We start from the raw sequence: 27,719 nt of genomic DNA on the forward strand, positions 1-27,719 counted from the left end.
CTGTCTGATCTTGAAGTTCTCGCTGTTAAGCACTAACTTTGAGGTCATTTTTATAACCCCACCCGCTGGGGCAACACCAGGGTGAGAGAAGTAGGACACAGGCGCCAGGCCCTAAGGGTAGCGGAGGAACACGGCCAGCTCATAGACACAGCCTCGCAGCAGCGGATGGGCACGTGGACTCCTGAAGCACCGGCGAAGAAGGACACGACACTTCCTGCGGCGCCTTGAGGAGCGTGCGCAAGCACTTCCGGGTTGTGCGTAGCCCCAGGCGCGACCCCCGTGCCCACGGCCTGGAGGTTGGTGGCGTGCGACGCACAGCGGGAATCGCTGTAGCCCTGCGCGATGGCGTCTCGGTACGACCGGGCCATCACTGTCTTCTCCCCAGACGGACACCTGTTCCAAGTGGAATATGCCCAGGAAGCGGTGAAGAAAGGATCCACAGCGGTGAGCTAGCAATTTCTTGACCGCCCCCTCCACCCCCCGCCCGTTGTCAGGTCCTTGTTACCCGCCTGCTCAGCCCACAGCTGAGGGGAACAGGAGACGAGTCTCCCACTTGTGAAAACTGCTTCCTTCAATTTTTTGAAGGAGATGCTGTTTCTGAAATTTGGCCTGGAAGGGGCGGAGTTAAAAGTTGGTAGATAAGTTTCTGTCGTGCAACTGCCTTTAACAATCGTCATAGCAGCTTAACTGGGAGTGTATGTATCTGTGTGTTGTAGCCTTGACTCCACAAGAGATATGAATGCTGTGTCTGACAGTAAGGAACCAAAACACTTCTTTTAGCCTCTGACAGCTTACCTGAATGCTGAATGCTGAATGCACACGGCCCACTTCCTCGGGATTTGGCAGACACACGGGAAAGTTTCTTCTTTGGGGAGCTGTTGTTTGATAACAGTTACAGTAAAATTAAAAATTGATCATGGCTGTTACTGAAATATGGTCTAAATTGATGTAAAAGTAAATCTTTGTTGAGGAAACAGTTGAAAATGCTAGTCCACTCAAACACTTCAACCTGTTAGAAATAATTGTCCAAAAATTTGCTCCCGAGTGTTTGGCCCCAAGAATCTTCACTCTTGCCACTTTCCACATCTTTTTCTTTGGTTTTTAAATAATACTGAAATTTCTTGAGAGCTTATATCCTCCTTTAAATATCCGCATTTCTGAAAAACTTTAAAATACTCAAGGGTAGTAGTAATACTCTTGCCAAATTTTAATTATATTCAATAATCTTAGTGATTTATAAAAGGAGAAAAATGATCTGAAGACCAAAGATCTATTACCCCAACCTTCCAAATTCTAGCCTTTGAATTCAGAAGAATCCGATTTTTTAAAAGCTTTCAAATTTCATGAGCATGTGTATTGTGCATGTTTGAAATTCAGACACTAGCTATGAGAATACACAGTTCATTTGTAAGACTGTATTTTCTCTTGCTTTTCATACCAACTTAGTTATGGAAGGAAATAATTCACTTTTATTATAAATCTATCAAATGTAAAGTGGTAAAAAAAATTAGAAAGAACCTTACCATCATTTTTTAAAGTATTTTTCTATTTAATTGGACCCTCTAGTTTTACTTCTGTTTTGTAAGTAATTTTTTTTAGAATTGTAAATTTAAGAAAAGCCTGATGTAGCTTAAACCAAAAGGGTACCATTTTGATAAAAACAAAAAGTTATATAATCCCCAGCATGGCATGAAGCATATGGTTAGAAAATAATGCCCAAGTTTTAGAGCCTAAAATAAAGGGAGTAATGGGAGAAGACTGAGGTGTAATAAGAAACCACATGGCTATTTACAATGTTTTAAGAATGCTATAGAACTGATTGATAGTTCCTTTGTAATGAGCTGTAAAAGGGTAAGGATATAAAAATACCTATAGTGGGCATTTTTAAAGATACACTGGAAGGGTGAGACAGTTTTGTCTCAGGATTCTGAAATTATAATTTGCATCTTTGTATGGAGTTATTCATTGTGTTTCCTGGAGGGTGCTATGACCTTTTACATGAGGTAAAGTTTATAATGACACTTGTTCATTAAAATATATAATGGAATGTTTGTCTAAGTGACAGTTGATATGATGAGTTATAAAGAAGCTGAGTTGGGCCAGTTTTAACCAGTATGTAGTGGCGATATTATAGTAATACAAAAAGTTATGTGAGCCACAATTAGAGGCCTTGGCTTCTGCTTTCTTCTTGATGATTATCTTACAGCATGAAGTGAGGCAAGAGGCCTGTTTTCTTTTTGTTTTAGTTCCCTTTTATTTAAATGAAAAAGATGTTTGAATAACATTTTGGAGAGGTAATACTTTTCTTTTTAAGGAAGAAAAAAATACATCCTTCACAATATTCCCATGAAAAAGATAAGATTTATTATCATTCTTCACTCTGTCCTTTTCCTGACCCCAAACTGTTATTAGCTCCGTATTTTCTACTTTATCAAATCTCAGCTCCACAGTCTGGCCATCAAAGTCTTCCATGATCCACATCCACCCTCTTTAACTAAGGGGGCAGCTTCATGGTTTTACCAATATATGTTTGTGCCCCCTAAGGTAGGGAGAGGAGACAACATGTCTCTCTCACTCTCCATCTTACTTATCCTCTAAGACTGCACATTTCGCCCTCTTTGTGGAGCTGTCTGATCCCCTCCAGTCACTATGGATCTCTTTTTTCTAAATTTATCATCTCTACCACAGAGCAGTGGATAGTATTTACTGTTTGGCCTCATATTCTCTTTAACTTCAGATATGCTTAGTAGACTTCTCACACCAACTAGATAGTAGGATTTTGAGAATCTGGATGGTGTAATTCCTTTTGTATTTCTACTACGTGATACACTGTGGAGGGGCTAGGAAAGAAGTAAACTACCATTTAAGTAATACTTATTTTGTACCAAGTGTTTCATGTACCTTAGCTAAAGTTAAGAATGGTATTTAATCCCCTTTTTAATGATTCAGAAGCTTTCATAGCTTGGTGAAGGTACCCAGCTGGAAAGTGAAGGATCCCATATTCTCAGTTAAATTTTTCTCTCTGCTCTTTCCATTGCACCATGCAATTTATTCCAAAATATTCATATGTTAATTATCTATCCGTAACATAGATATCAAGACCAAGCAGGAAAAGACAACTACGGTGTACAAACTTGAAGGCATTCAGAATTGCTGAAGCAATGGAAAAGTGGGAAGAGTCAAAGCTAGAAACGGGAGCCAGATCATGGAATGCTTTTAAGGGAATAAGAGACCCTGAAGGGTTTTGATGTGGCTGTTGCTGTTTTCTCTTTCTAGTAACAGACTGTATCTGTCCCACCACAGAGGTACTCACATGACCAGGCAGAATCACTCATAGTTTCTGTCCTCCTGGACATAGTGATGAGCATGTGACCCAAACCTAGCCAATGTAAGTCCATCGTTAGGACTTTGCTAGCCAGAGATAGTGGTAGGTTTTTTCCTCTGGGAGAGTTGTTGGGATGTGAGTCTAAGGTTGCTGAAGGCTGTCTTTTTTCCTGTACAGATAAAGTCTCTCTGCGTTAAGAGAGCAGAAGGCCAATGTGCAAAAGTAAATACTATAATACCTCAGTCCTTCTGTCCTAGGTCCAGCTCTGTGCTGTCTTGATTTGCCCAGTGAGAAATGTTCCCTACTAATACAAGTTTTAAGTAGAGGAATGACACATTCAGATTTTATTTTCTTTTTTCTTCATATTTTTATTTTTAAGAGATTTCGCAGACTGCATTGTGGTCAGTGGATTGGATGAAATCAAGAACTGGTAGCAGAGAGACCATACAGGAATCCCTGAAAGGGTGAGATTTAAATTGAGACCTGAAATAAAAAGAGACGCATTCCAGGCAGAGGGAATACAACATGTGAAGGCTCAGAGGACGGAAAGAGAAGTGTGTTTGAGAAAGCCTTGAAAGAAGGTAGTGTAGCTGGTGCATGATTAATAGCAATGGCATATTGGAGAAGTAGCCGGAGCTGGATCATGCCCAGCTCTACAGGCAAGACTAAGGAGTTTGAAAAAAGTTTCTAAGTGCAGTGGAAGGGTGTTCAACCAGAGGGTAATCTGACCCTATTGATGTTTTCCAATGCTCATGCTGACAGCTTTGTGGAGACTACGTGGGGTTACGAGGAGCAAGGAGGATGTAGGAAGGAGGGTACGAGAGGTGGGGAGCAAGAGAAGAAACTGGAAAACCTATTAGGCTATGCAGTAGTCCAGGCAGGAGAATGTGGCTGCTTTTAATAGAGTGGTGGTAGGGGAAGGATGACAACCAGGTTTTCGGATTGAACGGTTGAATGGATGGTGATATATGTTATTATGGCTACTGGTTTGTGATACTTTTAACAAGTTGTGAAATAGTCTTCACAAATGATCTTCCTGCTTTTCTAGTGTTATTTTTTAAATTTAGATATGAATGTTGAATTTTATCATGTCTTTGTAGTTTCATCATTTACTTTTTTTCCTTTTTTAAAAAAAAATTCTTTTTGTTTGAGGGAGTTAGGTTTATTTATTTGTTTATTTATTTATTTATTTAATAGGGGTATTGGAGATTGAACCCAGGACCTCATGCCTGCTAAATGTGCACTCTACCACTGTGCTATACCCTTTCCCCCATCATTTACTTTTTATTTTTACTGTTTAATTGTTTCAGTTAGGACTATTTCAGTTGCAGGTATCAGAAATCCAACTCAAACTAATTTAAGCAAAAAAGCAAATCTATTGAACCGAGTGCCCAAAGGGAGCAGTGGTAAACCTTGCTTTTAGGTTCACCTGTGTGGCTGCTAGGGCATTAAATGTCAGCAGGACTGGTGTGTCTCTTGCTCCCTCTCCCTTTCTCTCCTCTCTCCCTTTCTACCTCTTGCTTCCTGTCCATATTACTTTCACCCTCAGACATGACATCTCTTAGTGGTGCCTCCTAAGTAGCTGGAGGCTCCAGGCTCCCAGCTCTAGGTACTACAGAAGGGATTATCTTGGCTCCAAACACTGCCAGTAAAACTTCAAGGATTTACCGTTTGGCTAGCCTGGGGGTTACATTACAGCCCCACCTAAAGACTGGTATTTCTCCAAGAACAATTGAAGTGCTGCTGTTATGGGAGGAAGGCCAAAAATAACAGATCTCCACTATCCAGTATATCCAATATAAATAACATTTATATTAAAAGAGTTACTTTTATTGATGTTCCTAAAATTCCTGGAATGAACCATACTGTTTATGGTATATTGTTGTTTTTCTGTACCTCTGGATTCTATTTATGAGTATCTTTTTGAATTTTTGGCATTACGTTTCCTAAGTGAAAATTATTGGTACTTTTCACCAGATATTAACATTGTTACATAGCTTTCCCCAAAACAATTAGAAGCATTTCAATTTTGATCTGCCCCATAGAATGATTTAAATATCACAGAAGATTAGATTAATCCATGAACCTTCTAGGTCTGACACTTGCTTTTAAGGAATAGTTCTTTTCTGAAATTATCCCATATTTGTTAATGAGAGTGAGTCTTCTATCTTTTCTTGTGTAAGTATGGGCAGTTTAAAATTTTTCTGATCTGTCATCTTCTTCAGGCAGGTTTTTAAATTTATTAGAGTTAGAATTTTTAAATTCCTACTTTTTCACACTTACATATATTTATTTTATTCTTTCCCTCTCTTGGCTTTAGTAACTAAGATAACTGGTTTTAATCATTTCTTTAAAAATAAAAACTTGGTATTATTTACCAATTGTATTATTTTCCCCCTAACCATTAATTTCTGCTTTTGCCTTATTTTGCCCCTTAAGTTTAACATAATATTTTTATTCCTTTTTGACTTTCTTGAATGAATTCTTAATTTTATTTGTTTTATAAAGTGAGATTATGAATTCTCTTCTGAGCATAATTTTGTCCACATCCAAGAGACTTTGTTTGTTTTGTTTTGTTTTGCTTTGTTTTAGTGTGGGGCTTTTTTTTTTTTGTATTTGTCTTATTGTATTTATTTTTTGAAGAGGAGGGTAATTAGGTTTATTTATTTATTTACTTTTTTTTTTTTAACAGTCACTGGAGATTGTACCCAGGACCTCGTGCATGCTAAGCCTGCACTCTACCAATGAGCTATATCTTCCTCACATCAAGACACTTTGATATTAGGGTTTATTATAAACATTTTCTAAATAGTCTGTGTTAACAGTTTTATTTACTTTATCCAGTCAAAAATTGTTTAGATGAGAGTTATAAAAATTATTATGTTGTCTTGTGATCAGTGAATTTAATTTGATTTATTTCAATTTGGGGGAATACTGAGATTTTCTTTGAGTCCTAACATATGTTAAATTGTTATAATATCCCATGGCTTGATAGAAAGGCATATTCTCTGTAGGGCATAAAGTTCAACACGTGCTTATTAGGTAAGGATGGGATGTGGAGGGAGGGTTGCTGGTTTTAGACAGGATAGTAAGAGAAGGACTGTGGGATAAACTGACAGACTTGAAGTGAGGGAACAATAAGAGTAAAAGCCTTGATAAATTGTCTGTATTTTATTTAATTGAAGGATGTAATCCCAGGTCAAATTCTATATATTTAACTTGTTCTGTATTTTTACTTCAATAATACTAATTCAAGCACACCTTTTTGCCTACTTATGTTGTATAAAACTACTAATTTCACATTTAGTCACAAGGCAATCATAAAACACTAATGCCTCTCAAAGTATTTAGATTACCATTTTATACAGAATTAAAATTCTCATAGATTTCTCTTGAACCCCTGAGAAAATAGTCAGATTCCCCCAGAAGTCCCTGTCTGAGAACTACTACTCTTATACATTATTCATCAGACTTTTTCCTACTTCCTTCCCAAGGGGAGAAATGGAGGGAGGAGCAATAGTGATTCTTCTTGCCATATTCATGTTTGAGTTGAGGTTCTGTTTATCACTGACCTAGCACGAGGGCATTCAGTCTTTTCTCTTGGCTGTTTATGGCCCCTGATCCTCATCCCTCCAAACTGTGAGAAACATGAAAGAGCTTTCAGAAGTCTGTCTACTGACTTTCTGTACTACTTCTGCTACCACCAGTACTGGTACTGCCCATTCTGCAAGGAAGCCGCGTGTATTCTCAGCATCTTCTTTCATTTTGGTTAAAATTGTTCTATATTTAGATAGTACTTCTTTAGCTGTATTGTATGAGATTAGGACACTTATGTAGCTTCAGTATTGGTGGTATCTTCTTCTAATTTGTATCTATTTGTCATCTTTGCTTTGAGTTTGGGGAATGGACTTCCAGTAAGCCTGTATGCATCTGTTTTCTTAGAAATCTGCTTTTCTCATTTTTATTGAAGGCTAAAGAAAAAGCCTTTTTTGTAAGCTGTGTGTTAGAATAATTTGATTTTTGTGTTAAAACTGACAACTCACTATTTTTTTAATGACATAACAGGTTGGAATTCGAGGCACTAATATAGTTGTGCTCGGCGTTGAAAAAAAATCTGTTGCCAAGCTTCAAGATGAAAGAACTGTGAGGAAAATTTGTGCCCTTGATGACCATGTCTGCATGGCTTTTGCAGGTACTTTGCAACCTACAGTAATGATACAGAGTATCTTGGTGCAGTAGGGTAATGCATTTGGCCTCACGATAGCTATTATGCTATATCTGTATAACATATAGAGTTATACTGCATTGCTTATTAAACACAAATAGTATGCCTTATCTTTTCTGGGAAGTCACAGTTCTGTAAGCCAGGATTTCTGATAATGAGCTTTACTAAAACATAAATGTTAAAAGGTACATATTACCCTAATTATAACTTTCTCCCTGTTTTCTTTTTAACCTTTTTACTTTGAAATAATTATACTCAGAAAGTTACAAAAAAACACAGGGAAGTCCCCTTTACTTGTTAGCCAGTGACCTCCAATGGTAACATCTTTAAAAACCAGTAAGTTGAGATTGGCACAAACCACAGAGTTTATTCGGATTTCACCAGTTCTGCATGAATTGATTTGTGTGCACCTGTGTGAGAGTTTACGTTTAGTAGACTGATTGTGTACGTTCATGTAGCCATCACCAAAATTGAGATATGCAGCTTTTCAGTCACCACAAGGCTGCATCATGCTATTCCTCCTTCTTGTTTCTGACATTTGGCGACTACTAATCTATTCTCCATCTCTGTAACTTTGCATGAAAACGTTATATGAATAGGATCACAGGGCATATAACCTCTTCATATTGGTTTTTCTTGTTCAATATAATTCTCTTGCAGTCCATCAAAGTTACTGCATGTATCAGTAGTCCATTGTTATTTATTGCTGAATAGTATTCTGTGGTATGAGATATACCACATTTTGTTAACAACGCATCAGTTAAAGGATATTTGAATTGTTTCCAGTTTTTGCCTTTTATAGATAAAGCTGGTGTGAACATTTGTGTACAAATTTTTGTGTGAACGTAGGTTTTCATTTTTCTGGGAAAATGCTTGAGTACAATTTTTGGATCATATGATACTGCATGTTAAGTTTAATAAAAGAGTGCCAAATTTGTTCCAGAGAGGCTGTACGACTTTATATTCTTTCTAGCAATGAATGATTCATTTTCTCTGCATCCTTATTGATATTTGGTGTTGTTACTGTTTTTTATTTTAGACATTTGTTTACGTGTGTAGTGAAATCTCGTTGTGGGTTTAATTTGCATTTGTCTCATGGCTAATGATTTTGAACATATTTTCATGTGTTTATTTGCCTCTGTATAGCAAAATTTACAAGCCTTTAGCTACATGGACTAAGAGTAAAAGAAGACTCAGCTAAAATCAGACATGAAAAGGGGGACATTACTAATGATTTTACAGAAATAAAAAGGATTATAAGAAAGTATTATGAACAATCAGATACCAGCAAATGAGATAAATGGATAAATTCCTTGAAATATACAGATTACTTGAAGTTACTCAAGAAGAAATAGAAAATCTCAACAGATATATGTTGAGTAAACAGTGAATCAGTAATCCAAAACCTCCCAGTTAAGAAGAGTTTAGGACCAGATATTTTTACTGGTAAATTTTACCAAACATTCAAAGAATTAGTACCAATACTTCTCAGACTCTTCCAAAAAATTGAAGAAAGAACACTTCCAACCTCATTCTGTGAGGCCAGCATTACCCTGATACTAAAACCAGACAAAGACACCACAAGAAAACTACAGATCAATATCCTTTATAAATATTGATATAAAAATCCTAAACAAAGAATACTAGTAAACCAAATTCAGCATATTAAAAGGATTATACATCGTGACCAAGTGGAATTTATTCCTGGAATGCAAAGATAGTTCAACATATGAAAATCTACCAGCGTATATACCATGTTAATATTATGAGGAAAAACTACGTGGTCATCTCAGTTGATTCAGAAAAAAAACATTTGACAAAATTCAACATCCTTTCATGATAAAAAAATACTCAACCAACTAGTTGTAGAAGGAAATTACCTCAACATAAGAAAGATCATATATGAAGAGTCCATAGCAAATAACAGTCATATTCAATGATGAAAGACTGAAAGCTTTTCCACTAAGATCAAGAATAAGAAAAGGATATCTGCTTTTCCACTTCTGTTTAGCATAGTAATGAAAGTTCTAGCCAGAGCAGTTAGGCAAGAAGGAAAAAAAAAAAGGCATCCAAAGTGGAAAGAAAGAGGTAACATTATCTCTCTTCATATACAGCATGGTCCTGACTGTAGAAAATCCTAAAGATTCTACACAAAGCAAGTATTAGGGATAATAATTGAATCAAACAAAGTTGTGCAAAGTTTGTGCAAAATCAACACACAAAAATGTTGTGTTTTTATACTGAACAATCTGAAAAAGTAAATTAAGGGAAATGAGAAACTAGAAAGACTTGTCCCCTGAAAACTATAAAACATTGCTGAAAGAAATTAAGAAGACATATGTATGGAAAGACATTCCCTGTTCATGGATTAGAAGGCTTAATATTGTTAAGATACCAGTTCTACCCAAAGCAATCTACAGATTTAATGCAATCCCTGTCAAAATCCCTATTACTTTTTTTTGCAAAAATAGGAAAATCCATCCTAAAATTCATATGGAATCACAAGAAATCCTGAATTGCAAAAGCAGTCTTGAAAAAGACCAAATCTGGATAACTTACTCTTCCTGGTTTCAAAACTAACTACAAAGCTACTGTAATCAGAACTGTGTAGTAGTAACATAAAGAAACACACATAGACCAGTGGATTAGAACAGAGAGCCCAGAAATAATCCTTAAATATGTGGTCAATTTTTGACAGGGATACTGAAACATTCAATGGGGGCAAAGAAAATACTTTTCAACAAGTGGTGCTGGGGAAACTGGATATCCACATGCAAATGAATGAAGTAGAACCTTAACCTAATAACATGTGAAAATTAACTCAAAATGGATTAAAAACTTAAACATAAGACCTAAAACTTTAAAACTCTTAGAAGAAAACAAAGGGCAGGCAAAAGCTTCATGAGATTGGATTTGGCAGTGACTTCTTGGATAGGACACCAAAATCAGAGGATAAATAAATAAATAAATAAGTCTATCTCAAAATAAAAACTGTAATGCATCAAAGGACACAGTTAACAGGGTGAGAAGGCAATCCATGGAATGGGAGAAAATATTTGTAAAATCATCTGATAAAGGATTAATGGCCAGAATATATATATAATGAACATTTAACAACAACAAAAAAGGAAACAACCCAATTCAAAAATAAGCAAAGACTTTAAATGGATGTTTTTCCAGAGAGGATATAAAAATGGTCAATAAGCAAATGAAAAGATGCTCAGCATCACTAATCATTAGGGAAATGCAAATCAAAACCACAATGAAATATCATGTCACACACATTAGGATGGCTATTAACAAAGAAACAAACAAAATAACAAGTACAGGCAAGAATGTGGAAAAATTTTAACCCTTGTGCACTGTTGGTGAGAATATAAAATGGAACAGTCCCCCTTTTTTTTTTTTGTAGCAAGTATTATCATCAAACTCTGGAACAGTCACTTTTGAAAACAATATGGTAGTTCAATAAAAAATTAAACATAGAATTGCTGTATGATCCAGTAATACCACATCTGGATATAGACCCCAAAGAACTGAAAGCAGGGACTCAAACAGGTATTTGTACACCCATGTTATTCCATTAGCCAGCATTATTCACAGTAGCCAGAATATGGAAACAACCATCTCTGGTTGGATGGATGAACAACATGTGCTGTATACATACAATTGAATATAATTCAGCCTTTAAAAGTAAGGAAATTCTGACATACTGCAACATGAATTAACCTTAAAAGACACTATGCTAAGTAAAATAAGCAGTCACAATAGGACAATTACTGTTTGATTCCAGTTACATGAGATACCTAGAGTAGTCACATTCATAGGGACAGAAAGTATAATGGTGGTAGCCAGGGGCTGTGAGGGAGGGGGAATGGGAAGCTGCTGTTTAATGGCTTCAGAGTGTCAGTTTGGAAAGTTAAAAGTACTATAGATGGATGGTGGTGATTTCCCAAAAGTGTCAATGTACTTAATTCCACTGAACTTATACACTTAAAATGGTTAAAATGGTCAATTTTATGTTGCATGTATTTTATCATAATAAACAAGAGATTGTGACTGCAAAAGACTGATGGTTATGTGAGAAATAGCTGTGTCAGATTTTGTGAATGAATTTTTTGGGCAATGTAGTATTAAGAGTGGAGAAAGAAAATGGTGATGGAAAAGTCAAATACTAAAGAAGTCTTTAATAGAAGTGTTTGCAACCATCAAAATCTGTTAAGTTTTTGGTCAGTTTGTTTTTCTTTTGATATAAACACATTCTATCTCCTTTTAGAAGTGCTGAAAATTAATCACATGATATTTTGGTATGATAAAAGCAAGATGAAGTGGTTTTTTTTTCTGTTTTAACATTCTTGATTTTCAAACTCTTAATCTTGGACAAAAAGCTGTGAAGTGACAGGTCATGGTTATATTGAATGCAGATTGAATTCAGTAGGTACATGTTTGATAATGAAGTTTCATAAGAAGAAATCCAGTTTACTTCATGTTTTGTTTTGTTTTGTTTTCCAGTTGGCGGTTGGGGGTAGGGGAATTAGGATTGGTGACATACATCCAGCAGCTTCATGGTTTAGATAATAAGTATATTGGGGGAAAAAAAGGTATATTGGTTCTGGAATCAGGATAGACTGTCAACCTTTGAACAGTCTGCTATTGACATCTTCTCAAAAAAGTTTTTAAAAATATGACTGCAGAGGTTTTTTTTTATTTAATAAAACCTAGTAACCAAACCGACTACTATGAATTAAACCATTTTGATCTTTGGGAAATAATTCACTTAACATTAGTGTTTAAACATTATTCTTTAAAACCATTTTCTTTACGAAGTAAATAATGGATCAAATGAAGGTAACAAATCGAGTTAGGATGAGTAGTGCTCTATTTTACAAATTGTTTTTAAGAGATATGTATTGGGAAAAACAAAGGATGTTGTAAGACAGATATCATGGTGGCCAAAATCCTTTTGACAAGGAAAAAAAGTCATCCTTTTTCTATAATGTTTCAACTACTTTTATAGGACTGACTGCTGATGCTCGAGTAGTAATAAATAGAGCCCGTGTGGAGTGTCAGAGTCATAAGCTTACAGTTGAGGACCCCGTCACTGTAGAATATATAACTCGCTTCATAGCAACCTTAAAACAGGTAAGCCAGTATTCCAAAAGATTTCTTCACGTTTTCTCCTTTTCCATCATTATGGGTCCTATCATGTGAATATTACGGTCACTCCAACCGTTTAGTCTTTTAAATCTACTAAATCTCTTGTTCTTTCTCACACTTACTTCATACTCACGTTCTTATTCCAATGGAATCGATTGATTTTATCACTAGAAATCTCAGTCATTATCAGTTCTAGTAATTATATTAAATTTTTAAAAAGCATAAAGTCTAACCTTTAAGGACATTTCTACACTTCTGGAGATACAGTAGTGAGAAACATTTTTTAATGTTTAATATCTGTGATTCTTTCAGTTACAAAGCTAAGCACAACTAATGAGGTTTAGATATGACTTCTGAATCCATGTGTAGCTACGTGATTTGATATTAAATATAATCATGATGCGTACAAGTATTTTTCATTTATTATAATTTTCTATATTCTTTATATATATTAACATAGTCCTTGTACTTACCATTCTTACTATGTAACTATTTCTTGTTGCTATCTGGTAATTATTTAGATTGTTTCCAGTTTCTTTCATTATCCCTTCTCTTTCTCTTTCTCCCTCTCTCTCTCTCTCTCTCTCAATTTATTACTTTTAATAACATTACTGTGTCTTTGTCACAGCTTTCATTTTTCTTTTTAAAATTATATTGTTAAATTCATTTTCAGTATGGGAGTAGTAGATTAGAAATTGTAATTAGTTTTAAGACTCTTGTTATATGTGGCTAAATTGCTTTCTAAAAAGATTGAACGAATTTTTATTGTGCAACTAACAATGCATAAATGCATCCCTGAAGAATCATGAGCATTGGGTTTTTCATTTTTCTTTTATTTTGCAAATAAGTGTAACAGAGTACTATAATAGTTGTTTTAATTTGTATTTTATAATTAGTGGTGAGGTCGATTTTTTTTCCACATGTTGGTTTGCTATTTTCATTTCTCTTAGTGTAAACTATCTTTCCTTTTGACAGTCACTCTGGTGGTTAAGAATGTGCCCCCAGGAGCCAGAATTTTGGGGTCTGAATCCTAACTTTGCTAATTCTTATTTTAGTGCATTAGGCAAACTGTTTAGTGTGTTTTGCCTTAATGTTTTTATTCATAAAATGAACATTACAGTAATGTTTATTGAGTTGCAGTATGGATTAAATGATTTAGTTCATTTAAAGGATTTGGAATACTTTCTGGCATAGATTTTACCCTTTGTCTATGTAGAGGTTTTTTATAGATTCTATATATTCTAGATATTAAAGCTTTAGGTTACATACTTATAAGAAAGTATCCTATTTTTTAATTTATGTTGCAAGAAAGTTCAACATTTTTATGTTGTTCTACTTTTCATTTTTATTTGCTTTGATTTTCCCAGTCATTAAAAAGTTACCTACCAAAAAACAAGGTGCAGAGCACTGTGTATACAAGGTTCCCAATTGTGGTTTTTATATTTTCTTTTGGAAATATAAAAGCTATTATGTGTAGAACTTTAATTGAAATATACATTATAAATCTGTAACAGTAGGGTTGCCACTGGGGAAGGACCTGAGCCTCTGGGACAAAAGAGAATTATCTTTCATGTACACCTTTTGTACTTTTAAATTATTTTAAGCTTGTACATGTATTACCTTTTCATTAGAAAAAGTGGTTAAGCAAGTAAAGTAAAAATATCTCTTCCCTAAGGTATAGTTACAAAACATCTACTTCATATCTAAGTATGAACTAGTAACATTAGGAAATACAGAGAAATTAAGACAGACCCTATTCTTTAAGACTTTATGTTATAGCCCAGCTGGCATTCAAAATTTAAAGTGGCTTGTAAAATACATATAATAAAATTAAAATTAAAAAATAGATTGTTACATAGACAAATCCAAGAAGACAGAGAGTATAAAGTTGTCTCAAGCCACAGACTTGTATACGGTTCCTACAGCTGCCTACAAATGCAGTCCTGAGTTTTCTGCCAGGGCTGACTCTTTGCACAACTTCTAGGGGCACTAGTCTCATAATTAGTGTGAATTCTTCTCCCTGGACCACAAATCTAGGAAGTTCCTGGCACTAAAGAAAGAAATACAATTAGTTTCCAGTGCCCCATTGTCAGTGAGGGAAAAACATGCTTTTTCTTCAAAAGAAACAACAATTTCCTTGTCGTAGGACTGAAGGAATGTCTTGGTTGGGTTTTTATGTGAAGGTAACTTAGTATATAATGAACAGAATATACTTGATAATAATATTGTCAAGTAAGAATATTTGATGATCATAGTAACAAAGTGTCCCTCAAAGTAAACCAAGGACAGGCTTCCAAGGCACCGCTCATTGAAATCAGCTTTACTGGGAACCAGAATGGTGTGACGTACACAGTTCTCTGCTATAACAAAAAGATCAGCCTAGTTATGATACCAAAATGTACATAAGGCAACAAGAAAACAAATTTAAGACCATGTATAAGCAAACTTACGATTGTATTTTACATACTGTGTACATTAACTTCTTAAAAATTTCATTATGGATCGAAGTTAGTCCAGAAAAGATCAGGAAGAAGATCTTGAAGTTATAGAGAATACGAATTGATAAAGAAGATTATTTTGCCAGGAATACTTTACTTATTGTTAGAATTTGTTACTTGATAAATAATAGTGTTATCCTTTCTTTGGGCTCATAGAAAGTAGTTATGAAAACATTTTATTTTTCAGAAATACACTCAGAGCAATGGACGAAGACCTTTTGGTATTTCTGCCTTAATCGTAGGTTTTGATGATGATGGTATCCCAAGACTGTATCAGACTGATCCCTCTGGTACTTACCATGCTTGGAAGGTGAGTCATGAATTTGTTAATATATTATAGAAGTTGAGTAAATGTACTCAGTGTAAATGCTCTATCACTTTCAGGGAAGTGATAAAAAGATGATGATGTATTAAAATATTGATGGTGGTATAAACTTTAACGATTTAGCTAGTCAGAAACTATGATGGTTTTTGATGTTAGAGAAACATTTTTTATTAATTACAGCATCTTTTCCTCACTTTTGAAAAATGTGACAAACCTAAATGTGTATAAATGGCCAAGTAATGTAAATACTCAGTTTCTATTCGTTGTTCATTCTTCTGTGTTAGTATTGCACGTATGGATGCCTGCTTTGAGTAAAAATTGTCTTTTTGCTCTTAATAAAGAATTAAATGAACTTTTATGGGGGAGGATATAGTTCAAGTGGTAGAGCACATGCTTAGCATGCACAAGATCCTGGATTCAATCCCCAGTACCTCCTCTAAAAGTTAAAGTAAATAAACCTAATTACCTCCCTCCCCCCAAAAAAGAAAAAAAAATAGAATTAAATGAACTTTTAAACCCCATACTGAAATCTTTAATGCATCCTCTACTCTAGGAGAATCAAAGCACCCCAAACTGTGAATCTGTACTTAGGTGTTAGTGTATTACAATTGTATCCACCTAATTCCTGGAATATAGTTTGTTTTCTGGATAAGTTGTTATTCTTATTTCAATACCCAACTACTAACTTTGTTTAATGGTGCACTCAAATCTAATACAAAATTCTAGGGTCTAGGGAAACTAGTGGCAGTTTCCAGAAGTGAAATTTTGTATATTCTCATACATAAGAATAAAATTACACTATAGAACCTAAGTGATTTTGACTTTATTTAAAGTTTAAATACTCAGGCTTTAAATAACTTTATGAAATTTATTTTACTATTACTAAGAGCCAAATAAATTAATGGGAAATACTGCCTTTATCTTTAAGTCTCTATTAACTAAAGGATTTGATTTGAGCCGACTATATTCAAAAGATGCTGTTTTATGGACCAATTAACCAGGCCAATAAAAAAGTGGATTAAACTGCCCAGAAATATGAATACTTGTGTTATTAGCTACACAACTTAGAAAGCTGCCTGGACAATCTAAGTGCTAACCAGAAGCTATTAATTTACCTGATGCAAATACCAGACTTTTTTTCTGCCAGTTGGAAATCTTTTACAGGTACTAGATTTCTTGTGCCTCCCGAATTCCTAAACAAAGCAAGTTATTACACTCAGTCTTTCTCTAAATATTTTTAAGTCTGTCATCTTCTATTTGCATTTATCATTAATGTTGTGACCTTTCATTTCAATGTCATAACCCAGTTCAAGTTTATGTAATTTTCCATTTTAATTTGGTTGCTCCCTGGAGGTTATACAGAAAACCATTTCCTTTTTATTTCAAAGTCAGTTAGTTAGGTAAATCATGGTACTTTTTAATTGTTGGGGATTTCATTTATCATCTAGGTCTGAAAGTATGCTTTGCTGTGGTGTGGTATTACATGTGGTGGAGGTAAGGAGGGTATGAATGGCGTGCGCATGTGCAGACACACATGTATGCTCTATTATCATTTTAGTAATACTACATATTGTACTTTCTAATAAGATTTTGCTAAGAAATATTGGAGTAAACTAACCCTCTAAACTTAGTAACCATAAATTTGTTCATATTGCAGTGATACTAATAATTGTCTTCTATTTTTCAAGGCAAATGCAATAGGTCGAAGTGCTAAAACTGTCCGAGAATTTCTAGAAAAGAATTACACAGAAGATGCTATAGCAAATGACAATGAAGCTATCAAATTAGCAATACGAGCTTTGCTAGAAGTAAGTGATCTAATAAAGGATATTCAGAAAAACGTGGGTTTTTTAATTCATTCAGTTGCTTATTAGAACACAGAATTTCCTGAAGTAATTCTGATATTGCATTTGTTCTACATTAGGTTGTCCAGTCTGGTGGAAAAAACATTGAACTTGCTATAATAAGAAGAAACCAACCTTTGAAGGTAAGTCATTAACCTAACAAGAAAAAAAAGTCTGTAGTATAAGGTGACAAAAGTTAATGTGTTGACATCTGTGAATCTTCATCATAAGCCTGAAACATACATTAGCTCCATTGACACTATGATGACTTCTGTTTTGTTTCTATAGGCTAATATTCACTAATTTGTATGTGCTTATTGCAAGCAGTTATCTATCCCTAGCCCTTTGTGAAGACCTAGAGGTACTGAGATCTCTGTATAGGTCGACCCCATTTAGTATAGTTGTTATAAGTAGGAACCCCTGCTGAGTTAGTCCTATGCAGGGTCAGTGTAGCATATGCCCTATGGAGAGTCATTCTAGCACAATGTAGAGAACAGTTACTCTTCTGTCTTTTTAGATCTTCTGAAATCAAGATACGGTTCCAGCCAGTGTCATTCAGCTGCTATTTATATAATTGTTGGCCCTCCAGGCTTCTAATATGATGTTATCCTTCATTATGTCAAAATGAAGCACTCTTTCTTGATTGCCTACTGGTTTTATCTTTTTTTTCTACTTTTCACTTTTGAGTGCCTTTGAGCTTCTGCAAGACTTACATTTTAATACCTAGTGTGATGATCTTTCCATATTTTTTATGGCAGGTCTAGCGTTATTATTTGTACACCCCTTTTCAACCATTATGGGTTAAAACCACTGGACCACAAAATTAATTGTTCAGAACAATGTGATAAATTGTTCCAAACATTGTGATAGAGGACTCATTGGTAAAGAGCACTTGAAATGTGGTTCACTGTCACTCATTAGGGAGAGCTGCACACTGTGGTTTGCCAGCTAGCTCTCTTTAGCTGAGAGTGTACAAAAGCACTTGCATGGGAAACTGAAAAGTGCACTAAAAAAGTGTTGTTTTATGTATACCTTTTCTTTGTTTTACAGAAAATATTTCAAGGGAAAATAGTGTTAAAATCAGTGCTGTGTGGAGCAGTGAAGTTTTTCCCTTTGCTTTTGTTTTTTGGCAGTATTGCTGTTGTTGTCATTATTGTTTTGACACCAGTGGATGAGGACACACGGACAAGCAGGAGCAAAATTTCAATGAATAAAAGAAATGTGGACAGGGTGGTTGGGTCTGTGCCTGTATGGCTCCACATAAATAACCAGGGTGCTGAGCAGAGGATGGAGATGGGATCGGGGCTGGGCTCTCACCCCTGCTGCCACAGACAGGGACAGACGTGCCAGCACCGCAGGTACACAGAACCACTGAGTCCAGAGCCACCTCTCCAGCCCCATCACATACATATGTAGACAGCTGCATAGACACACACAACACAGATTTACACATATTTTTACTTATGAGTGGTAGGATGGTAAATACTGGCAGCGGAGTTACACTACCCTTCCACATGATACTTCAGAATAGGCTGTGTGGTGAATAGGGCATGAGTTTTGGAATTGGATAGACCTGGGCTTAACTTCAGCAGATAAATTTGTTTAACAGTATGACCTTGAGCAGGTTGCTCCCATCTTTAATTTTAAATAAAATAAAATGGATTTAAATAATATAAAAGCTGTTTGTGCTTTCTACTTAGTGAGGGAGTTGTAAACAAGGCACAGTGTAAATCATCATTTTCCTACTTCTTCGGCTAGTCTATGAGCTGATAAAATAGACAGACCCTATCAAGAACCACACAGTAGGGTAGAGGTAGGAGTTCAGTAATGAGTTGTTTCCTCATGAATAGAATAAGCCTGGCGTTAAAATGTTTTCAGAGTTATGTGAACATATAGGGTATGTAATGCAGTATTACATTGGCCCTGCTTCTGTTTTAGCACAATGGTAGTGGAAATGTCATAGAGTTCTGGTTTTGTCCATAATTGTTACAAGTATGTTGCTTTTGAACCTTCTGAAATATTTCGTTATATATTTGAAGTTATAAGATACAAAGTTACAAATTGAAAATATAAATGTATAAAATACAATTGGATTCCTTTCACATTCTAAATATTTAGAGATTATTGCTGTAATTGAAATTTGCTTTTTAAAATTTTTTTCTCTTTTCAGATGTTTAGTGCCAAAGAAATTGAATTACAGGTAAATGAAATAGAAAAGGAAAAGGAAGAAGCAGAGAGGAAGAAATCAAAGAAGACTGTTTAATTCTTTGGATAAGCAGTGGGAATTTTAATGTTTTGTTGTACTCCTTAGAATTATTTAGTGAAATTTTACAGGAAATAAGTTGATTTGCAACATAACATTTAGTAGTTATGTGTTGTTTTGAGAATTTTAGATTTGTAGCTTTCTTCAGTCTGTTACATGGACAAATTTACATTAGTGTGAAGATTTTCTTTGAAAAAAAGAGTTCAGAAATTGTTGAAAGCAGTCATAATTTTACATAGGCCTGAGATTATACTTTATAACTTACCCAGCATGTTACTTTTTTCATATGTGCAAGCTTAAATTTAAAAAATTAATAATTTGGTGCCATTTGAGTGTTGACTGTCAAAGATAGCTGTTCCAAAATAAACTGAATATAATACTGGGTTGCATTTCTAGATGAATGATAAAAACATCCTTGTGTTGGTAAATTGCCACAATTTTGTCAGAGCCTTCTTTATTTTTAAATATTTTGTCATGTTTATTTTACCTTTGTTGTTTTATAAGTTGTAGTACAGTCATCTCTTGGCATCCGAGGCCTATTTGTTCCAGCTCCCCTCGTGAATAACAAAATATGCAGATGCTCAAGTCCTTTATATAAAATTGCATAGTATTGGCATTAACCTTTGTACATCCTCTAGTACATTTTATTTTTTTCCAGTTTTATTGAGATGTAATTGACATAGAGCACTGTGTAAGTTCAAGGAGTACAGCATAATGATTTGATTTATATACATCATGAAGGGATTATCACGTAAATTTTAGTGAACATCCATCACCTCATGTAGACACAAAATTAAAGAAATAGTAGTAACCCATGGTGAAAATTGTTTAATATATGTATGTGCATGTATGACTGAAGCATCATGCTATATACCAGAATTTGACACATTATAAACTGACTATACTTCAATTAAAAAAAATATATATATATACATATATATACAAAAGAAAGGAAATAGAAACAATTTTTTCTTGGGGAAAAGAGACATACAGCAGTGTTAATTATATTTACCATGTTGTACATTACATTCATAGTCCTTATTTATCTTATAACTTAGAATTTTATGCCTTTTTGAGTGCCTTCTTCCAGTTGCCCCTTCCTCTAACCCCTGCCTCTGGTAACCATAAATCTGATCTCTCTTTCTATGACTGAGTGAGTTTATTTATTTTTGAAGTATAATTGATCTACAGTATTATGTTAGTTCCTGCTTTACAACATAGTGATTTGATATTTCTCTCCATTTCAAACTGATCACCATGAGTCTGGTTACAGTGTGTCACCCTACAAAGATATTACATAGTTATTGACTATATTCCTCATTCTGTATATTTCATACCAGTGACTCATTTATTTTGCAACTGGAAGTTTATACCTCTTAATCTCCCTCACCTTTTTATTTCCTTCCTCTACCACCCTCTCCTCTGACAACCAACCACCTGTTTGCTCACCTTATCTGTAACTGTTCCTGCTTTGTTATTTTTCATTTCTTGTTTTTAGATTTTACATATAAGTAAAATCATATAGTATTTGTCTTTCTCTGATTTATTTCACTTAGCATAATACCCTATAGGTCCATCCATGTTACTGCAAATGGCAAGATTTCATTCTTTTTATGGCTAATATTCCATTATATATATTTATATATATATACACACACACATAAATGCATACATACACACATATATACATACGTGTATATATACACACATTTTCATTTTTTTATTATTCAGTTTTATTGAAGTATATTTCATTTACAATGTATTAGTTTCTGGTATACAGCATAATAATTCAGTTATACATATGTATATACATAAATTCTTTTTCATTATAGATTACTATAACATACTGAGGATAGTTCCCTGTGGTATACAGTAGGATCTTGTTTATTTTATAGTAGTTTGTATCTGCTAATCCCAAACTCCTAATTTATGCCCCCTCCCCCTTTCCCCTTTGGTAACCATAAGTTTGTTTTCTGTATCTGTGAGTTGTTTCTGTTTTGTAAATACATTCACCTATATCATTCTTTAGATTCCACATATAAGTGTTTCTCTGTCTGACTTACTTCACTTAGTATGATAATCTCTGGGTCCATCCATGTTGCTGCAAATGGCATTATTTCATTCTTTTTTATGTCTGAGTAATATTCCATTGTGTGTGTGTGTGTGTGTGTGTGTGTGTGTGTGTGTGTGTGTGTGTCTGTCAGTGGACATTTAGGTTGCTTCCATTATCTTGGCTATGATAAATAGTGTTGCTATGAACGTTGGGGTGCATGTATCTTTTTGAGTTAGAGTTCTCTCCAGATATATGCCCAAGAGTGGAATTGCTGGATCATATGGTAAGTCTATTTTTAGTTTTTTAAGGAATCTCCATACTATTTTCCATAATGGCTGCACCAAACTACATTCCCACCAACGGTGTAAAAGGGTTCCCTTTTCTCCTTACCCTCTCCAGCATTTATCATTTATGGACTTTTTAACGATGACCATTCTGACTGCTGTGAGGTGATACCTCATTGTAGTTTTGATTTGCATTTCTCTGATCATTAGCGATATTGAGCATCTTTTCATGTGCCTGTTGGCCATCTGTATGTCTTCACTGGAGAAATGTCTGTTTAGGTCTTCTGCCCATTTTTTGATTGTACCACATTTTCCATTCATCTATTGATGGGCACTTCAATTGCTTCCATATCTTGGCTATTGTAAATAATGTTGCAGGGAGCATAGGGGTGGGAATATCTTTTCTAATTAGTGTTTTTGTTTTCTTAGGATAGGTACCCAGGAGTGGAATTGCTGAATCATAAGGTACTTCTTTTTTTAATTTTTTGAAGAATCTCTATACTGTTTTCCATAGTGGCTGCACCAGTTTACATTCTCACCATCAGTACACAAGGGTTCCCTTTTCTCTACATTCTTGGCAACACTTGTTATTCGTTGTCTTTTGGATAATAACCATTCTTACAGGTTTGAAATGGTATCTCATTGTGGTTTTGATTTGCATTTCCATGATGATTAGTGATTTTGAGCATCTTTTCATGTGCCTTTTGGCTGTATGTATGTCTTCCTTGGGAAAATGTTTATTCAGATCCTCTACCCATTTTTAAAATTGGGTTTTTTGGTTTTTTGATGTTTAGTTGTATGAGTTCTTTGTATATTTTGGATAAATTTACCCCTAATGGGTTATAGTGTTTTCAGATATCTTCTCCCATTCAGTAGGTAGCCTTTTTCATTTTGTTGATAGCTTCCTTTGCTGTACAAGAGATTTTTAGTTTGATTAGGTTCCATTTATTTATGTTTGCTTTTGCTTCTCTTGCCAGAAGAGACATACCAACAACAAAAAAAAATTACAAATACCAATGTCAAAGAGAATACTATCTATGTTTCCTTCTAGAAGTTTTATGGTTTCAGGTCTTACGTTTAAATCTTTAATCCATTTTGAATTTATTTTTTGTGCGTAGTGTGAGACAGTAGTCCAGTTGGATTCTTTTGCATGTGGTTGTCTAGTTTACCCAACACCTTTTATTGAAGAGGGTGTCTTTTCTTCATTATGTATTCTTGCCTCCTTTGTCATAGATTAATTGCCCAAATAGGCGTGGGTTTATTTCTGGCCTTTCTTTTCTGTTCCATTCATTTATGTGTCTGTTTTTGTGCCAGTAGCATACTGTTTTGATGAATGTAGTTTTGTAGTTAGTTTGAAATTAGGGAGTGTAATACCCCCAGCTTTGTACTTTTTAAGATTGTAAACCGACAATAATGCAATAATAGTAGAGGACTTTAACACCCCACGTACATCAATGGGTACATCATTCAGATAGAAGATCAATAAACACTGGCCTTAAGTGACACATTAGACCAGATTAGACCAGGTTTTGCTGACCTATACAAAGTGATTTTTTATTTAATGTGAAGTTTTAGCCAAAGTATACTCAATCATTATTGCTATTTAAAATGTCACTTGGAATATGCAAGCACTTTGTGCTTTTCCCCCTCATATCCTCAAGGTGAGATGATCACAAACATCTTTCAATCGTTAGATTATCACTAACTAGACAGTCTGAAAAAAAATCTCTCACTACAAGTGTAGAAATGCTGGATAAAATCTAACAAACATCCCTTTAAATGCATAACTGAAGTTACAAGAAGTAAAGGAAATCCCCAGAGGCCAAAAACAAAAAGGAGTCTGAAAATCAGAGAAGGCATTTGAGCAGATGCTGGTGCTGCCTAGGGGGAAGTTGTACTGGCACAGGGAATAAGCAAACTAAGAATAAGACAATAAAAAGCCTAGAAACACAACCACCTTCACTGGGATACTTGGTAATGGTTGCTAAGATTGCAGTTAAGTGGGTAAAGAATAAGCTCTTCTGTAACCGGTGATAGGACAACTGGTTACCCATTTGAAAAGAAAAAATTGGACCTTGACTTCACACCATTTAAAAAAATCAATTTCAGATGAATTAAAAACCTAAACATAAAAGATGAAACTTTTGGAAGACAATACAGGAAAAGATCTTTAAGAAAGACTTTCATCTAAACAAGATATAAAAAGTGCTAACACTTAATGAAAAGATTGATAATTCAACTACCTGAAAATGTAAGTGTCTCTACATCAAAAGATACCATAAAGAAAGTGAAAAGATGGGCCACAAATGGGAGAAGACATTTGTAACATATAACTGATAAAAGGTGTGTGCCTGGAGTTTATAAAGTACTGTTGTTTCAAAGGAATAAAAAACACAGTGCAACAGAAAAATGGGTGGGCCATTTAAACAGGCAGTTCACAGAAGAGGAAACTTGAATGATTTTCTCTTTATGAGGAGCTTATTAAATGATTCTCTACCACACTAATCAAGGAAATGCATCTTATAACTATGATGAGACACCCACGAAAGTTGGCAAAAATTTTAAATGACTATAAAGTGTTGGTGAAATGTTCAAGCAGCATGATTTACAATAACCAAGACATGGAAATAACCTAAATGTCCATTGATAGATGACTGGATAAAGAAGTTGTGATAAATACATATACATACACACACACAATGGAATACTACTCAGCCATAAAAAAGAAAAAATGCCTTTTGCAGCAACATGGATGCACCTGGAGACTGTCATACTAAGTGAAGTAAGCCAGAAAGAGAAAGAAAAATACCATCTGATATCACTTATATGTGGAATCTAAACAAACACAAATGAACTTATTTACAAAATAGAAACAGACTCACAGACAGAAACAAACTTATGGTTACCAGAGGGGAATGGGTTGGGAAGGAATAAATTAGGAGTTTGAGATTTGTAGATACTAACTACTATATATAAAATAGATAAATCAGTTTCTACTGTATAGCACAGGGAACTTTATGCAATATCTTGTAGTAACCTGTAATGAAAAAGAATATGTATGACTAAAGCATTATGTTGTACATTCAAAACTGACACAACACTGTAAATTGACTATACTTAAGTTGAAAAAAAAACCAAAACTGTGAAATGTTACTGAGCACTTGGAGCCAAAAGAACAATCTACTGCTATTAGTCTTAGGACAGCTGCTTTGGGCAGCAAGGTAGTGCGATCTAGAAAGTCAAAAAGGCATGTGCCTGTCAGCCAGTTAATTCCACTCTTGAGGTATACAGTCTACAGAAACTCTACTGTATGTGCATAAAAACACATGCAAAAGCATTGTTTGTGATAGCAAAAAAAATTAGAAACTACCCAATATTCATCAATAAGAGAATGAATAAATTGTGATTTGTTCATACAGAAGCATACCATATAGCAGGGAAAAAGACAGTACAGTTACATGTATCAACAGGGATGTGTCTACAAAACATTGAGCAAAAACTGAAACCAATTGTGTAAACACAATTGAATGTTTATAGAAAGCTTAAAGACTTACAAAGCTAAATATAGTGTTTAACAGATACAATGAAGTAAAACTGAAGAAAAGCAAGGGAATAGTTGTTGCAAAATTTAGGACAGTGAGTACTTCTGTTGGGCACCAGGGAGAGGAATGCACAAGAACAGTAAGGCTTTTGTAAAGCTGGGTGGTGAACATGTGCAGGTTCACTTCATTATTCTCTAAACTGTGCATGTAAATTATCTATACTTAATTATTATGTACTTCACGGTTATAAATCCAAAAACATCCAATGCAGAAAAAAGTTGTAAGGAAGTTTAAACATGCATATCTTGACTTTCAGAAGCACATTAAGAAAAATTAAAAGCAAACTATATTTTGTTGTCTATGAATGTATCCATATATAATAAAAATAAAAAGCAAAATCAGAATGGTTGGAAGAGAAGGGAATACAAGGGGCTTCAACTGTACTGGCCACATCATATGTCTTTAATGGTGGTATGAGTGTTCATTACAATATTCCCCTGTCTAACAGAGCTAGAGACAGCTTCGCTTCATTACTAAGTTAGCACAGTTCTTTTTAAAAATTTCTTTTTCCCTTATTCCTGGTCATGTTGAGGAAAACAAGTGAGTGAAGTAATGAAAGACATGACAGTCTCACCATCATTTGAAATGAAATCATGACTAATTCTCTTAGGAAGCAGATCAGCGGTTTGCACAGTAAGTTTTAAAAGACCATTTGGAACCTAGTAAATTTCTGCTTGATCTTTGGAAAAGGATGTGATTGAAATAAATACTCTCCAAGTTTGCAAAAAAAACCCACTTAATCTCATGTTTCCTTAGGGCTTTTCATTCCAGGCATTCTCATGGTTTATGTAACTTAATTGGATATAAGTATTCAATTATGTACGTCAATAATGTATATTAAATATACATATTTAATTGAAATATATAGATTTCATACATTGAGATTCCTTTAGAAACAAAGTAAGCAATTACTTTATCATACCTCCACATAAATTTTTAGTGGTAATTGAGGGGTCAAAAATGCCTCATCTGATTAAAAATTATAAGTTTTTTTCACTGTATTTTTAATAGAGAGTTATACAGGTGCAATGTGATTTGCATATAGAGAAAACAGATGACTAGAATATTTAAGATCTTGATTTCAAGGGGCATATATAGGAAATAAATAGAAGAAATGAATGTAATAATCACATTGAAATGAAATTTTTATATCATTAACTTTTAATAAATAATAGATATACATGGTACATATTATTTTAAATGGTACAAATGAAATAAAAACACAAAAAAATGGTACAAATACACTGTCTCACTTTTGACCCCCAGTAACTGAGTTTCTCTTCTTGGAGGCAACCCATGTAATCAATATGTTTCCACTGATATTTTCATTATACTTCCATTAATATTCCATACATATGCAAACATATAAGAAGATCTCTTTTAATGCAAAAGGCAGCAGACTATATATTGTTCAGTATCTTTGATTTTTTTCAGTTAACATAGCTTTGAGGATCTTCCCATGAGAGTATCATTCTTTCCAGTGTACAGATGTAAGGTTAAATTCTCAACCAGTCTTCTGTTGATGAACTTACTGTTCATGGTGTTGCTATTGCAGATAATGCTGCAGGTGAATAAACTTCTGTTTGCCATTTCCCATATGTGGGAGTATATTGTGTCGTGTTTTCGCTATGCCCGTTTCAGTTGAGATTTTTTGGTTAAAAGAAACAACATTCCAGTAAGGATTCAAGGAAATAAGGGCTCTCATGGGGAAGTACAAAACTAGAAACAATAACATCATTTTGCCTTCTAGGAATAGCAGCATCAAGAGCTTTTGAGTCTTAACTCTGATGTTGAATAGGGTCAGTTCCTTACAACACATCTGTTCTCTCTTGACTCTCGCTTTCTCAGCCTCATTTTCTTTCTTTAACTCCTTGCTTATTCTAACTCGTGGTTTCTCTTCCCTTATAACCTTCTAGCCTATACATGTGAATTATGGCCTCTCTAGCCTCTCTTTTAATTTGATCATGTGGCTTCCATAGTTAACCTCCCTTCTCTTTCCAAGGTTCCCAGTTGCAATTCTGCAGGAATAAATGTGTTTGGACTAGCTGATATTTTTGCATCAGGCCTGGCCAGGGTCATTGTGGCCAAAGGATTGGCTGCCCTTGGGCCAGCTTCCTTGTCCAGCCAGCAGTGGCCAGTGGCT

General features: G+C 34.7%; 1 protein-coding gene across 1 annotated transcript; it reads left to right on the forward strand.

Moving 5' to 3' along the window:
- Nucleotides 1-239: 239 nt before the first annotated feature.
- On the forward strand, nt 240-20,169 carry PSMA8 (proteasome 20S subunit alpha 8). Its single transcript, XM_010969028.3, has 7 exons — nt 240-444; nt 7,391-7,517; nt 12,568-12,692; nt 15,393-15,515; nt 17,219-17,338; nt 17,455-17,517; nt 19,545-20,169. The coding sequence occupies exons 1-7, from the start codon at nt 343-345 to the stop codon at nt 19,635-19,637; spliced, it is 753 nt and encodes a 250-aa protein (XP_010967330.1). The 5' UTR covers nt 240-342; the 3' UTR covers nt 19,638-20,169.
- Nucleotides 20,170-27,719: the final 7,550 nt, after the last annotated feature.

This window comes from Camelus bactrianus, chromosome 24, assembly GCF_048773025.1.
Source record: "Camelus bactrianus isolate YW-2024 breed Bactrian camel chromosome 24, ASM4877302v1, whole genome shotgun sequence".
In the NCBI taxonomy this organism is placed as follows: domain Eukaryota; kingdom Metazoa; phylum Chordata; class Mammalia; order Artiodactyla; family Camelidae; genus Camelus; species Camelus bactrianus.